This window comes from Eumetopias jubatus, unplaced genomic scaffold, assembly GCF_037043125.1.
Source record: "Eumetopias jubatus isolate StellerSeaLion01/CBP00866 unplaced genomic scaffold, mEumJub1_p1.0 scaffold_13, whole genome shotgun sequence".
NCBI lineage: Eukaryota > Metazoa > Chordata > Mammalia > Carnivora > Otariidae > Eumetopias > Eumetopias jubatus.
In genome coordinates this window covers 93523059-93539602 of record NW_028274819.1, presented here as the reverse complement: position 1 = coordinate 93539602, position 16544 = coordinate 93523059, and the positions used below count along the sequence as shown (strand labels likewise).

The 16544-nt window shown below is 39.4% G+C and overlaps 2 protein-coding genes across 6 annotated transcripts in view; one reads left to right on the top strand and one right to left on the bottom strand.

Annotated features, from left to right (window-relative positions):
- SIAE (sialic acid acetylesterase) overlaps positions 1-995 on the bottom strand; it is a 39085-nt gene extending 38090 nt beyond the window's left edge. For 2 of the 4 annotated variants that reach the window (XM_028125870.2, XM_028125873.2), the window contains exon 1: positions 867-995. In XM_028125870.2, the coding sequence (XP_027981671.1) occupies positions 867-933 (67 nt within the window). In that variant the 5' untranslated portion in view covers positions 934-995. Of the gene's footprint in view, positions 1-180; positions 413-866 lie in introns of those variants that run through there. The other 2 variants (XM_028125872.2, XM_028125871.2) reach the window with 2 other exon arrangements.
- A 1378-nt stretch (positions 996-2373) lies between these two features.
- Positions 2374-13836, top strand: SPA17 (sperm autoantigenic protein 17). 2 transcript variants are annotated; one of them, XM_028125960.2, is made up of 4 exons: positions 2374-2527; positions 8534-8604; positions 10421-10507; positions 13693-13836. In XM_028125960.2, exons 1-4 carry the CDS (start codon positions 2374-2376, stop codon positions 13834-13836), a joined length of 456 nt encoding a protein of 151 aa, XP_027981761.1. The 2 variants fall into 2 exon arrangements, with proteins under 2 accessions (XP_027981761.1, XP_087873994.1); XM_088017868.1 differs by having other exon boundaries at positions 10421-10516.
- The last annotated feature ends 2708 nt before the right edge of the window (positions 13837-16544 follow it).

Genomic DNA, 16544 nt, shown 5'->3' with positions numbered 1-16544 from the left:
ACTACTGAGGGGCCACAGTTGGTCTCAGTCTGGGTACTTCTGGATTCTCAGGTATAGCAACAGTCATTTTTCTGCACCCTGTCCCCATTCTCACTTCAACTTTCATTTCTTAGCAGGGATCTTTGGGGTCCACTATTTGAATGGTTTTAAGGAAACATAGGTCCAGCATTATCATTTTACTTGGCATTAGCGGGCAGATTCCACCTTCCGGTTCTCCATGGTTGTGGCTCAGTGCTCAGCCTGGAGTATTCAAACGACAGCATCGGCCCTGGACAGTAGTCAAAGTTAGTCACCCTCCTCCCCAATGCCACGCCTATTATCCCACCACCGATATCTGTAAGCGGCGCCAGAAATCAAAACTAAGCCTTAAATATTCGAAGCGAGTGAGGGGGTTGTATTTCCTAATCCTAATCACCACTTAAACTAGTCAAATATAATTCCCCCAAGGAACCAAGCTTGAAGCAAACCCTCCCCAAGGGTGCTGCTGAGGGGGCAGCAGGGAAATGTTGTGGATGACTCAGCCACCGGTTTCCAAATACTATCTAACTAGCTTCACACACCCCCTTCCCCCTCGACTTCCCCTGCGACTATGCAAAGACCCCAAGGGCCTCGGTCTGGGACATTTGGGCCTCCCCACTCAGATACACCGAAATCTCCCTCTGCGCCACACCCGGCATCTGGGCGACGGTGCAAGGGTGTGGAGGAAGCGGACCGGCCGGAACTCCCGCCCAGCCGACCCCTGCGGCCTAGGCCCGGGTCAGAAGGCCGGCTCCAGGGTAGCGGTTCGCGCGTCCTGCAGAGGACGCGGGAATTCGGAGCCCGCGCAGGCGGACCGGCAGGGCCTGGGCCGAGCCGGGCCGCCTCACCTGCACTTGTGCCGGCCGGCAGGATTAAAGGTAGCACCAGCCCAAATACAAATCCCGGTACTACCATACTGGCGAAGATCCGACACCCGGGAGCGGGACTCCGGGCGCGGACTCCAGGCGGGACCCGGGTCGTGGGCGGGGCCTGCGCGAGGCGGGGAGGCTTGACTCCACCCACCCCTCCCAAGACGTTCGGTCGCGAAGACCGCCCGCGGCCGCCGGGCGAGGCCGTGCCTCTGCGCTTCCCGGCCGCCGTAGTTGAATTTAAAAAAAAAAAAAAAAAAAGGTTACCCAGCAACGAGAAATAACAACTGGAACTGTCGGCACCAGCTCTGAGACAACGAAGAGGTGAGGCGGTTTACCCCACTTCCTCTCCAAATCCGAGACCTCGCCTTCTTCCTTGGCCTCTAGCATTCTCTCAGGATCCCAGACACAGTCCGGGATCGCGAGGGCAGATTGGGCGCCAAGGCAGCCCATTCTGCGAGAGTCTGAAATCCCAGATCCTCGACGTCCCGCCGCGCATTAGACCGGTGTTCCCCCTCCAACCGCCCTCCGCTGTCCTGATTGGTTCAGGGTGTTACCCGTCCTTCTCACAACCCTAGAATGACTCAATGCCTCATCTCCTGTTCCCTCAAAAAGAGGAAAACATCCTCCACACATTGGGCCTCATTAAACCATCTAGTCCCTCACCTAGACCCCTCCCACGGCTTGTGGAATTGTCAAAATATTGACACCTTCCCAAAAAGACCAGGTCCCTGAGTGTCGTTTGCATACTCAGCGGCTCAGCCCGCTCCTTGACAGCTATCCTTAATCCAGCCCTTGTCTTCCAAGACAGAAAGATAAGACCTGGTCAAGACAAAACCAGAAAACACAAGAATCCCCAAATCTTGGACTCTAGGACTGCAAAATCACGAATTTGCCTCCGCCCCCCCTCTAACCCCGCTGCCCCTTTCAGAGTATGTAAGTGCTTCGGGGCATTGTACGTCATGCTTCCGACGTGGAAGCGAAGGGCAAGACTAAGTGTTAAACTTATTCATTCAACAAATTAGAGTAATTTCTAGAACCAAGATTAGTTCTTAATTCAATTTTTTTAAATTTTAGACCCCAAACAGTGTCTTCTCAGCGATTTATGATGAATTTTTAACAATGCTTCTCTCTGAGTTCCTGTGGGATAGCAGAAATTACCCTCACCTTTCAAAGGCAAGAGGGACAGAGAGAGAAAGTACTTCGTGTTATAGTGAAAAATCTGTGATTTTTGTAATTTAAAAAAATGACTTGGCCTAGTAAATGAGTCTGTATTTGTAAGATTCTAATTAATAATGGAGAGTTCAAAACTCGAAGAAATGATGGATTGGGGTTGTGTTCAGGGTAAAGAATTGAAGTCCAGAAAATGTGGGGCTCAGGACTAATTTGTTGTCATCATTGTGATTATATAAATATAATCGGACAAATTTAAAGACAGTACTCTCTAATGAATCTCTAGGTACAATAGGCAGTTCCTTCCAAGGAGATGTCGATTCCATTCTCCAACACCCACTACCGAATTCCACAAGGATTTGGGAATCTTCTTGAAGGGCTGACACGCGAGATTCTGAGGGAGCAACCAGAAAATATACCAGCTTTTGCAGCAGCATATTTTGAAAATCTTCTAGAGAAACGAGAGAGTAAGCTTTTTTTAAATAGGCATTTTTTTTTTTTAAGTAAGAGACTAAGCATTTGGTTATGGTGAAACTGACTTAAGACCATCCTCATTCCATAGAAAGTCTTTGTGAGGCAGGAAGCTTCAAGTAACAGTTCCTGCTATTAAAAACATGTGCCTTTATGACGGGTTCTCTTAAATCACGTTATTTCACATTATTGAAGATTACCGGTTGATTACACAGACGTTCTTCATTATATTCTTCATGGACACACTGGGTGGAAGGAAATCTCAAGAGATCATCCAGTCCAACTCTCCATTTTCCAACAGGCTGTTCCAGTGCATGCCAGGCATTTGACTGTCTAGTCCTCCTGGGAGGAGTTTGTGGTTTTCTTTACATGGTGACTCTTCCTACTTGAAAGTATTATAAGTGTTGTAAAAAATAATTCTATGCTCCTTACATTAAATAGATTAGTATTTGCTGGGGTATATGAAACTAGTCTGCAAAAAGTCACAGAGAAACACTGCTTTTAAAGTGAAATTCCAGGGGTGCCTGGGTGGCTCAGTCAGTTAAGCATCTGACTCTTGATTTTGGCTCAGGTCTTGGTCTTGGGGTCATGAACTCAAGCCCCACATTGGGCTCCACCCAGAGTGTGGAGCCTACTTAAAAAATAAAAAATGAAATTCCAGCTTGAGAAGGTAATTTATATCTTTTCTCTATTCTCCCAAGGTCCCATCCTGCCCAGATTCATACTAACAGTGACTCTTTGGCTGAGAGCCAAAGCAGTTTCTTCACTTCCAGAAATAAAATGTCCAAATTCCCAGCCTTGAAGGTTCATAACTATTAAGACCTGATAGAGCAGTCAAAATGGGAATTATTACAGCTATACATTTCTATTTAAAAACCCCTTCTTGACTAAAACAACCATTTTGTATAAACTGTTTCCATCATTACTTTTGACTGCAGTATTCCAACAAAGTGGTAAAGGTGACTAGAAATAACTACAAGTAAGCAAGCATTTGATTTCAAATCATTTTCCAGAAGAAGGAAACCTACCACAAGGTTTGAATTGAAGCAACTCCGATACACACTGCACAGCTCCACCATCTTGTCTTCTTTGCTCAACCCTGGCAGAGCTCAGAATCTCTGCCAATTTCCTGAATGTTGCTGGTCTTTTCCATATCCAGTCAGTGTGAATATTTGTTGCACAATTTGAAACTTATGTGCCACTAAAAATCTATTAAGAGAAATCTTTTAGGGTAAGAAGTGAATTATAATGAACGTTAATTTAATTTTGTTATTATAACATTAATTTTACAAAGTCATGAGTAAAAGTTCTTTAGTCATTTATTTAATTTTAGATCTCAGAAATGTCCCATTACAAAAACATTTGAGTCATTGTTAGTGGATCATGATTTTTAAAGAAATTGGTGATTCAGATTAATGGTCTCAGAATACTAGTCTCTAACTAATAAAAACTAGACAAAACTATTTGAAAAAATTTGAAGCACCATACCCATTTCCACTCATGCAAACCAAAGGCGAATTATCCAACTGATGCAAGTATCAGAATGTAGTCTCTCCAAAAGGGAAGAGAAAAGTCCGCTAGCCCTGTCTCTCACACAATGCAAGAATTCCCTGGCCAGCATTCTTCATAGGTAATTATTAGTCCTAATTTTGATTTGTCTGACAGAAAACGTGTTAGCATTTGATATAAGTAGTATATGAAATCACTAGGGAAAAGGTAGACTTTTTATTAAATGACGTTGAGATAAAGATGGAAAAAAATAAAATTGGATCTATTCCTTATATCATACACCCGGGTAACTTCCAAATTGACTGAAGATTTAAATTATTTTTTTTCATGAAACCATATAAATACTAGATGGAAACATGGATTAATTTCTCTGTAATATAAAAGAGGAAAAAATTTTGCTAGCTAAGTAGCTATAATTATTTAAAAACTTGAGGGCGCCTGGGTGGCTCAGATGGTTAAGCATCTGCCTTCGGCTCAGGTCATGATCCCAGGGTCCTGGGATTGAGTCCGGCATCAGGCTCCCTCCTCGGAAAGGGGCCTGCTTCTTCCTCTCCTTCTGCTGCTCCCCCTGCTTGTGCTCTTTCCCTCTCTCTGTCAAATAAATACATAAAATCTTTAAATAAATAAATAAATAAAAATTCAAAAGCAATTAGGGAAAAAGACTGATAAGATTGACTGCGTAAAAGTAAGCTTTTACATGACAAAATCACCATAAGAAAAATGAAACCACAAATGACAAACTGAGGAAAAATATTTGTAATTTATATCACAATGGGTTAATAAACATAGTAACTAAAGGCTTGTAAAAATACTGAAGAAAAAACTAATAACCTTATATAAAACAACGGTCAAGAGATACGAGCAAAACACACAAAAAATGCAAATGGCCCTTAACATATGAGAACATACTAAAACTAACCCATAACAACAGAAGCCCAAATCAAAACTACAGTAAGGACCACTACCAACCCCCAACCCCCACCCCCCATCAGACTGGCAAAAAGCCAAAAGTTTGCCAATTTATTCCAACAAGGCTAGAGAGGAAATAACAGTCATATACATTGCTGGAGGAGGCACAAAATGATATAACACCAAGGAAGAGAATTTGACATAGAAATTCAACTTCTACCCTTTTCATTGCTTCATTATTTGAGGAAACAATCCAAATATCCATCATAGGGGATTTGTTAAATAAACTAGAGGACATTCACACAGTGGAATTATATACAACCGTAAAACAAATGAACAAAACCGGAATGAGGAAGATCTCTATATGTTGCTACGGAGTGATCGTCAGGATATATTAGGTGAAAAAAGTAAGGTAGGAAAAAAGTATGTTTAGGGGCGCCTGGGTGGCTCAGTGGGTTAAGCATCTACCTTCAGCTCAGGTCATGACCCCGGAGTCCTGGGATCAAGCTCTGCATCAGGCTCCCTGCTCAGTGGGGAGCCTGTTTCTCCCTCTGCCCTTCACCCCACTCATGCACGTGCTCTCGCGCTGTCTCTGTCTCTGTCTCTGTCTCTGTCTCTCTCTCAAATAAATAAATAAAATCTTTAACAAAAAGAAAAAAGTATACTTAGCATGCTACTAATTATCTAACAAAGGGGTGTGAATACGAATATATAGATATTCGTTTATATTTTTAAATGGAAAAATAAGTCTTTTAAAAATTTACATTTACATCTGAAGGAGAAGTAACAGAGTGGAGGGAACAGGACAGAAGCTAGACTTCTCTGAATATATCTTGAATTCAAAATCATAAATGTTTAACATAGTTTAAAGTGGAAATAAATTTTTTTTTTACAGATTTTATTTATTTGACAGAGAGAGACACAGCGAGAGAGGGAACACAAGCAGGAGGAGTAGGGGAGGGAGAAGCAGGGTTCCCGCCGAGCAGGGAGCCCGATGTGGGGCTCGATCCCAGGACCCTGGGATCATGACCTGAGCCAAAGGCAGACGCTTAAAGACTGAGCCACCCAGGCACCCCTAAAGCGGAAATAAATTTTAAAATTGTTAAGCAAGCTCTAAAGTTTAGAAGCAAAGTGAAACAAACAAACCTAGCTAGTATTGAACGGGTAGATATAACCACACAGGAAAGAATTATTTCAAGTGACTTTATAACACAGTAATTTGACTGTACATCCCTAGTGGATATAGCCTAAAGACAAAATGAAGTTAAAAAGTCTTGAATTGTTTTCAGTAATCATTGTTCATAACATAATAGTATAATTATAATTATAGTATAATTATAGTTTTTATACATGGTGGGACATAGCAAATAGGTCACTATCTTACTGTTATTAGGAATAAGATTTTTAGGATAAGAAAAATGACAAACATATAAAAATGAAGGAAGTTAATAAAATCCTGTAATCCTAAATTTGAACAGAAAAATATCAGTGTGACCTCAATGATATATTTTCTCTTTAAAAATAAAAAAAAAAAATGTTTTCTAACTCTATCATATTTTAAAAGGCCACAAAGCAATGACCAACCACCCAGTACCGGTGAGCACCTAGCCTCTAGACTGTGGCCTCTAGCTACCATTTCCCAGGAACCAAGGCTTCTTAGAGAACTACCTAATTCTGTGAATTGGTCAGGAAATATTCAAGTTAAGCCTTAACATCTTACCATACCAGAAAATAAGGAAACCATCAAAGATTACTAGAGCTGTTTCCAAAGGACTAAAGAACATCTGAACACCTGAATGAGCTCCTAATGGCCCATTTTGGACAATTAGATAAGCATTGAGAAGAATAATAAATATAATGGATCCAATTTCTTAAATATTCATTTGTTCATAATGATCAAAACAAACAAACAAACAAAACCTCCTTAAGAGGATCCTAAGGAACCAATTGATTATTCTGTAAACTGGTCAATAAAGGGAAAGAATCAAACCTTTAACCTGCCTTTTCTGTACGAACTGTATGTCAGGGTAACCAATAGTTGGTATGGGTTAAGTTTTTCTTTACTGATTATTCCAGAAATAAAGAAGTACTGATCAAATAAGAACATTGCCATTTTGCAACCCCTTAAATATAAATACAGAAACTCATAAACATGTGTCAGTAAACACAGGAAAACGTATAAATGCTAAATAGCAAGGAAGTTTGGAAAAGTAAAGAATGGGAGAGGTTTTTAAAAAATGAGGCATATTATGTAGTCAGTAGACATAGACAGGAAGAAGTATTTATATTCAAGCAGAAGTTTTCTTCAATTCATCAAACTTAGAAAGTAGAGAGAATAATATAACAAATTCTCATGCGCACATTACTCAGATTCAATAGATGCAGTGATCTAAGCAATCATCATCAATGGGCCCTTAAAGATTATAAAAAGAGAGACAACCAGATATTATGTATATCCTGACAGTTACACAGCACTATCTATAAAGTACGCTTGCCAAATAAATAAATAAATAAATAAATCCTGAATCAGCTACAGGAAATTCAAAAGCAAAGGAACTTGTTAAAAGTCATCACGGGAATGGAATCAGAAATATCTAAACTGTGGAAAACTCCAAAGGAAAAATGATCCAATTTCCTCAACAAAAACATTGCAAGGAAAAAATGTGGGCTGGGAGATAGGTGAAAATCCTTTCAATTAAAAGAGATGGGAAAGGCATAACAAAAGGCTGTGTGTGCCCACTGTTTGGGCTTTGATTTGAACAAATCAACAGTAAAAAAAATAAGCAAAAAATATATTAGACAATAGGGGAAATTTGGATAGCTGATATTAAGGCATTATTGTTAGTATTTTTAGATGTGATAATGGTATTGTGGCTTTATATCTTAGAGATATACACTAAAATGACTATTTGTAGATAAAACAATAGGGTGCCTGGAACTGGCTTGAAAATAATCAGAAGAAAGAGTGGGAAATTGAGTGAAGTTACAGATAAAATAAGATAAATCATGAGTTTATAATTGTTGAATCTGAGTAATGTGCACATGAGAATTTGTTATATTATTCTCTCTACTTTCTAAGTTTGAAATTGTTTATAATGAAAAGTTAAAGAAAAATTCTGCTTGAATATAAATACTTCCTGTCTATGTCTACTGACTACATAATATGCCTCATTTTTTAAAAACCTCTCCCATTCTTTACTTTTCCAAATTTCCTTGCTATTTAGCATTTATACATTTTCCTGTGTTTACTGACGCATGTTTATGAGTTTCTGTATTTATATTTAAGTATTGGCATTTGTTCTCTCTCTCTCTCCCATTTTATTATAAATTCTATGAAGGCAGCAATTATGTTTCTTTACTGCCTTTCTAAATATCCCCAAGAGCTCATCTAATGTTTAATTCATCATCATATATTCTGTGATCACTGGTTATGTTTACGGTGTTAGGCTATGTACATAATAAGATTTTCAGCTGGCAGTAAAGAACCTGTGGTTTGAAAAAGAAAACTTGTTTTGTGTTACTATTCTGGATTTACTTTAATGGACTCAAAATAAGTCTGAAATTATTATATTTTTATTATTTAGAAACCAACTTTGACCCAGCAGAATGGGGGACCAAGGTAGATGACCGCTTCTTTAACAACCATGCATTCAAGGTATGGTCCCATGAAACTCATGGATTTGGTTATTTTCTTCTCCCTGTCTCCAAAACAGAGAATATTGCAATCTCCCGAGAATCATGAACATCATGAAAGGCATCACAAATATCTTATTAAACCTTTTTAATTGTGCTCTTTTTTCTGACAAGAAATTTTTTTCTAAAGTATCTGAATCATGAACAGATGCTTAGCTGAAATTGAAAGGTGATCAACAGGAAGAATGTACTTGAAAGTTACAGAATAATTACTCTCATTCATTCTTCAAAATGTATTGGGTATCACAATGCTTAGCAATAGCAGATCCTCAATAAATATTTGTTGAATTAATGAATGGCATTTCATAAAACACCATTTATCCAGTTGTTTCATCATCATTGACATCTTGCAAAAGCCTGATTAGAATTTAAATTCATAATGGTAGAGTTTTTTCTACAAAGCTAATCTGTTCAGAGACTGAACCTACCTTCTCTTTAGCAGCATTCTTAGAATCAGCCTTTTTCAGCCAAGGTTCCTCAAAATAATTAAGCCCTAAGCCAAAGGTGCTCATTGCATGTAAGGAATCAGTGTCCCTCCTTTGTTCCTAGAATGACTCTAATTATGTACCATCCTTGAGAGAATTGAGAGAATAGTCACTCAAATCATTCTGTGTTCTGTGTCCAGAAGAGGAACACACTGGCTGAGAAAGGCTGTGTGTGACCCTGCATCACTGGCATCAACTAACTGGGAACTTGATGGAAATTCTGTCTCAAGCCCTACTCCAGATCTGCAAGTTGCAAGCTGAACTTTAAAAAGCTCCCCAGAGTAACTTGTAGGTACATTCAAGTCTGAGAAGCACTCTTCTAGACAACTGAGATAATATATTAGCCACAAAGTGCCATCAGATATTAGAATTAAAAGGAATTAGCCAAGTTCAAGTTTTGATGGTGTTCCCCAGTAGATTTGGGGAATTTCCTGGGGAAATACCTGTCACTTATTCCATGAGCTCAAAAGTGAAGTTCCATCCATTTGTGCCTGCCAGATATGGGGGTGTTGAGTTTGTTTCCATCTAGTCTTTTAACAAGATTCTCTGTGTTCATGTTTTATTTCAATCAAAGGAATAATGTCAAAAAGTTTTAAATCTTTGTGTCACATAGCAATTTCAGGGTGGTTTTTTTTTTCATCTCTTTTGAATTCTAAAGGCTTTACTTAATTAGCTTGTATGTCTTCAAATTTCTGTTTTATGGATTAAAGAAACTCTTCCCATAGGGTTGTGAATTAGCAATGCCTCTATTTTGGTGGAAGATTTCAATAGCCATGTCAAAATTGGCAGAGCTGATTTCCCTTTTTTACTTAAATGGTTCCCCACAGCAGAACTCACCTCTTTGACATGGTTTTTAATCTACAGACTTCTTTAAAAAGTCAACTTGACCTCACACTACGGGACACAGTGGCATACATTTTGCTCTTATTTTAAAAACTAACAGCACTTCTTTTTTATACTTTGTTCAAGATTCATCACAGCATCTTAACAACTTTTAGTATAAGACAATAGCTTGTTTTTCATATGAGATAATGTTGCGCACATTCCAAAAACAAAAAATCAAACATTTTTCACCGATTCCTTGGTCATATTTGTTTATGCATATTCCCTTGAGAGTTTTCATGTATTTCTCTTTTTTTCCAACCTACTTCCCTTTTTTAAAAAAATCAGTGGGTATTTAATTCCTACTACTTCTCAATAACATACAGCAATATTTAATGACTTTAAGCAGTTTGATCCAAGACGTTACTGTTTTGGAATATTGCCTGTTTGGCCCTGTCACCCCTCTTCCAGGATCATGAATCACCTGAGAATTGTGAGTCCGAAAAAGAAAAGTCTCACACATCTGTGAAAGAGGATGAGACACCAGTCACAGCCTTAGTAAGTTATGTTTTCCATATACTATTAGATTCCTACAAAAATCACATCACTCAATTTAAAATTATACTCCAAATATGAATCCAGTCTGTTATCCATATTGCTAAAATTATGATTTTGCTTTCTAGATAACGAGCATCATGATAAACTAACTGGTGGATCATTTTTAGCTATGCCTATCATAAAGGAAAACTCCTTCTTCCCCTTAAAAATAAAATCTTTTTTTCCAAGAATGTCAATGGGTGGGCAAATCTCCCCAAGGGGAAGAACAGACAGAACTCACCGCCTCGGTCTTCATCCTTCAGATTCACTTTCCACTTTGAGAATTTTTCACGAATTGATGCTCTCACCACCACACAGTGGCCAAAGGTTCAGAGATAACAAAAGGAAACTCACAGAGAATCACATACCACCAAACAGAATGGCTTCACACCATGTGTCATATTCACCTTTCATGCACTGCTGTCTACAAAATGACTTCCTGCCTAGCAGCCTACATCTAAGCAATAAAGACCTGAGTAGGGTCCACCTTCAAAGATACCTACTTGCAGTAGTGTGCTAGATCCAGCTCTCAAGAGACAATTATGGACATCTCTATACAACCCATGATCAATAATGTCTGCTTGGTAGCTTGAAATCAGCCATGGTAGGAGTATGAAGATCATGGCCAATACTGCAAATCAGACTTTTTTTCTAGAGAGTCTATATATAAACATTTATCAGCATATCACTATCTATATTCTTCATAGTCCAGACTCAAGAGGACCAAGCCTAATGAGAAAGAACTCACTCTCGACAGTGCTGAAGGCCAAACTTCTGAGTTCCTTTTCATGTTTTAGTGTCCCACCTAGTCACCCATTAATTGACACCCAAAGCAGGTATCCCCTTCAAGGAATACCTTACCTCCTACCCAGTTGAGGGCATAACTTTTCCCTATACTATACCTTTACAAATTATTCCAGAATTATATCAATACAACCTAATCGGCCTAACATTGCCATACGATGCAATGGGAGGTCAGGGAAGAAAGGGAGTCATTTCCTTACATCATTAGTAGTTGCCGTTACTCAGCTTTTCATGACTTTGAGTTGAGATCTCATTGATTTCCAACTTCATTATAATCCATTTGCCCATACTGGGGCATCATCTCAGAGGGTTTAATACCATTCTGTTTGCATTGAGAAGTTTGAAAGCTAGATTTGCCTCATTGTTTTTTTAATGGGTTGAGGCGTGTAAACAATCCAAAGGTCCATGACAGGAGACTGAGTAGATAAATCAAGTTGCATTAGTACAGTGTAATACAATGGTGTCATAAAAAAAGAAAAAGAATGGGCAGAGTTACATACTGAATAATAATATAGAAAAGAGAACCAAGATACATAGTTACAAGGAAAAAGTAGTTGGGAACGTTATAATTAGTATGATCTCATTTTTAAAATAAAAAGCCATGTATATACCCATATGAATACTTTTTACACAGAGAAATTTTGGAAAGTTATATATACTCAATCCATAATAATTGTTACATCTTAGGAGATTTGGAAAGGAGGAGAAAACTTTCACTATGAGTGACATTTAAGTTTTCATTTTTTTAATTTTTTTTAAGATTTTATTTATTTATTTGACAGAGAGAGAATACAAGCTGGGGGAGTGGCTGGGAGAGGGAGAAGCAGGCTCCTGCTGAGCAGAGAGCCTGACATGGGGCTGGATCCCAGGACCCTGGAATCGTAACCTGAGCCGAAGGCAGACGCTTAAGGGACTAAGCCACCCAGGCGCCTTGGCATTTAAGTTTTTAAATGTATATGTATCACTGTTATAATTTAAAATGATATCTCAGAAACTATGTATCGGTACACCTGCATGGGGCTCCTTGCTCAGCGGGGAGCCTGCTTCTCCCTCTGCCTGCTGCTCCCCCTTGCTTGTGCTCGCTTGCTCTTTGTCTCTGACAAATAAATAAATGAAATCTTTAAAAAAAAAAAAAAAAAAACTATGTACCAGGACACCTCAGTTAAGCATCTGCCTTCAGCTCGGGTCATGATCCCAGGACCCTGGGATCGAGCCCCTCATCAGGCTCCCTGCTCGGTGGGGAACCTGCTTCTCCCTCTTCCTCTGCCACTCCCCCTGCTTGTGCTCTCTCTCTCTCTCTGACAAATAAATAAATAAAATCTTAAAAAAAACAAACTAGGGTGCCTGGGTGGCTCAGATGTTTGAGCGTCTGCCTTCGGCTCGGGTCATGATCCCGGGGTTCTGGGATCGAGTCCCACGTCGGGCTCCCTGCTCCTTGGGAGCCTCCTTCTCCCTCTGCCTCTCTCTCTCTCTCTCTCTCTCTCTCTCTCTGTCTTTCATGAATAAATAAATAAAATCTTTAAAAAAAAACTATCTATTGAGTTAGACACTTAAGATCTGTGTGTTTCACTGTCTGTAATTTAGGTAAACTATACCTAAATTTCATTTCTTTTGAAATATTTTTATTTATTTATTTATTTATTTATTTATTTATTTATTTATTTGAGAGGCGCGCAGGGGGAGGAGCAGAGAGACAAGCAGACTCCTTGGTGAGCATGAAGCCCAACGCAGGGCTTGATCCCAGGACCCTGAGATCATGACCTGAACCGAAATCAAGAGCCACATGCTCAAGGGAGTGAGAAACCCAGGCACCCCCTCCCTAATTAAAAAACAAACAAACAAACTATATACAGAAGTTCAGCCAACCACCCTAAAACTGACATTTTTGGACTAAAAGGATTTCTCCTTGGCAGTCCACTTTACATGCATGATTCTGATTAATCATTGAAAAATGAAGAAATTAATTTCATGTAATCATGATTATTTTGAAACAGCACATTTACTCTTCTTGACATTTTTACATGCTTCAAGGATTCTTACTTATTTTCCCCCAAAAAAATGTCATTGCTCAGGAAACTGTTAAATAGGAGCTATTTTGAGGGGGAAAGTTGGCACTGATCATTTATTGCACAGACATATTAAAGAATGAGAAAACAAAATGCCTGCTATCTTGGCACTCACCGTTTGGAACATACACAACGTGACAGTATATAAAATTCCCTTAGGAAGCAACAGATCTCGATTGTTACGTCCCTATGTTGATTAAATTTATGCACTTATTTTTATGGCATCAAAATATTGGATATTTAAGAAGTCTCTTACTTTTCCTCCTTTCTATGAAGGAACCTTCTGAAGAAGAAAAAGAAAAAGAGAAGAACGCTGCTCTCAAAATCCAAGCAGTCTTCCGGGGACACTTAGCCAGAGAGGAGGTGAAGAAAATGAAATCGAGTGAAGCTCAAGAAGAGAAAAGAGCAGAAAACGAATGAGAAGACTGGTTTTACTCCCCCGCTCCCCAGAAAAAAACATGAAAAAATCATCCAGATCCATCAACCTCGCTGTGATTGTTGTTTTTTTTCTTAGTAAGGGAGATTTGATGTAGTGAAATAACATTTGTTGCTGTTGTGAAAATCTGTCATGAGCATTTGTTTAATAAACATGCCATTGAACACATATGCCTCTTAAAGATTTCTCTGAGTTCATGAGTCTTATTTATACTTCTCCCAAGTCTCTGTATAAAGACCCCTGGATTTAAAGTTATAGAACTGGCATATCTGAGTTTTCAGTGGTTATGTGGTCTAACCATTATCTAATGAATAAATCCTCTATCACCCCCCTGAAAAATGGTCTTTCTGTTCCTGGTTCACTCCTGGTGATAGAGAATTTTACTGCTTTTCAAGCAAAGTCCATTTAATTTTTGAATAACTCAAATTATCAAAAAGATAAGCTGAATCCAAAATCTGCCTCCCTGTAAGTTTCATCCATATGTTTTCATTTGTCATGCAGGCATGCAGTCATTTATTGAAAAATGTATTGAGCCCAAAACATGTGCTGGGATTTAGTAGGGAATATCTGTTCCTACACCCATGCCGCTGACACTTTTTTATTATCTTGCTCTCCAGAACCACACAGAATAAGACGAATACATATTTGAAAAAAAAAAGCCATCATAGCATCATAAATACTCTCCCATCAATCCTAAAACTTCCTCAGTTTTCCCCAATGCATGACTGTAAATACCTGTGTCATAAACTCAGAGGCCTTATGGCTTTTTTTTTTCAGTGAATCATTCAAGCCCCCTTTTAGAAAGTTCGGTGTCTCCTTTTTGAGACCTTCTCACCCTTGAATATCTAAGAAACTGTGAGGTTCATGTCTTAGACCCAAAGATGCAGTTCCCTTCCCAAAACAAAATAGAGAGGAGGTGGAGTCTTGTTTAACTAACAGTTACCTTCTACTGCAACGATGCGGCATTGTAATGTTCTGGTTGGTTCGGATTCCTGTCTGCACACATTGGGTGTCCGGAGCTTTGCTTCTACGACTACACCTCTCTCGGTTCACAGTCACACAGCCATTTTTCCCCCAGAGCTCAATAACATGCCTGGCTCTGTCTTGAGGAGTTTCTAAAATCAGCCCCATGTTATGCATAACAAATGTGCACCTGCAAACACTTAGATCCTTGTCTTAAGCTCAGACATTCTCTTTCTGCAAAGCAGTTTTATTTCAGGTGCCCCATTTTCCCCCATCCCCATCCCTGAGCTTTTATCAGGCTCTACACCAGTTCACCCAAATGATCCTCTCCACTCAAATCAGATGACTCATGCCAACAATTTCAAGGTTGTGGCACTCATTCTCCAATCTCCACTCACCTCCGAACAGCCATCCCCCCTTCCAAGGTCTGACTGCCACTAGGGAGCTGCATGCTAGCTAAATGCAAATCTCTAATACCCACTCACCTCTTCCTCCTAGCCTGCATCCCCCTCTCCCAGGCTTAGAGAGAGAGAGAGAGAGGAAAAAAAGTAATCAACTCTCCTCCAGCATTCCAGCTGCTCATTCCCCTATTCCATTCAAAGCACCAGCCTCCCATCCATTTGCTCCTCAAACAAAGCCATCCTGCTTGCGAGATTATGAAGGAGTCCCAGAATTAATACAAAGACTTAGCTTATCTGACCTGGAGAGAAGACCAGAAGAGAAAAAGGAGATTTCCCCCGCTAGTGAGTATACAGCAAGAAAAAAAGAAAAAAAGACACCTGTCAACTTTTTAATAATTCTGCTCTATACATAAAGTGATTAACACTGTGCTTGTCACATGTCAGTGTGCACACATACACAAATCTAGTGGTAGTGACATTTTTGGTGAAGGAAAAAGAAAGAAAAGAGAAGAAAGTAGGGAGGAAGGGATGTCATATCATAACAACACATACTAATAACACTTTACTATCATTTAACTGGTTTTCCTCTTATGTCCTTTCCTGATCCTTCTCAATCTCCTTTGCTGGTAACTTCAACTCCCCAAGCATGAAACTCTAAAGTGCCCCCAGGCTCAGTAGCTGGCCCCCTTTCCAAGTGATCACACTTACTTATTGATCTTATCCAGTTTCATGGCTTTAGAAACCTTCTACAGACTAACTTCTCTCAGATGTGCAACTGTATACACTGGGTCTTTCTCCAACTCCAGACTTGTATATTCAATGGCCAGCTTAACATCCCTATAGATATCGATAGGCAACTCAAACTTAACACATTCAGTACCATGTTATTGCTCCTGACAACCTCTCCTGATATTCAAGTCTTCAAGTCCCTCAGTTTTTCCCATCTCAGAAAATGACCATTCCGGTCTCCTGTTTGCTCAAGCCAAAAGCCTAGAATTCATTCTCAGCTCCTCTCTTTTTTTCACACTCCATTTATAATATATCAGCTAAACCTGTGGGTTCTATCTTCAGATATACCCAGAATCTGACCACTTCTACTGTGACCACCCTGGTCCTAGTTCCCATCCTCTCTCTCGTGAATTATTGCAATTACCTCCTTATTGCTCAGTCATTACCACATTAATGCCGCATAACCCATTGCAAAGTCAGAGATTTAAAACAATTACTTTTTTCTTATGAGTCTGTGGATCAGTAGCACATTAGCTGAGGTAGGTTGGACCCCAGGCTGGAGATTAGGTTCAGATCTGCTATAAGCTGAAGGTTTGTGG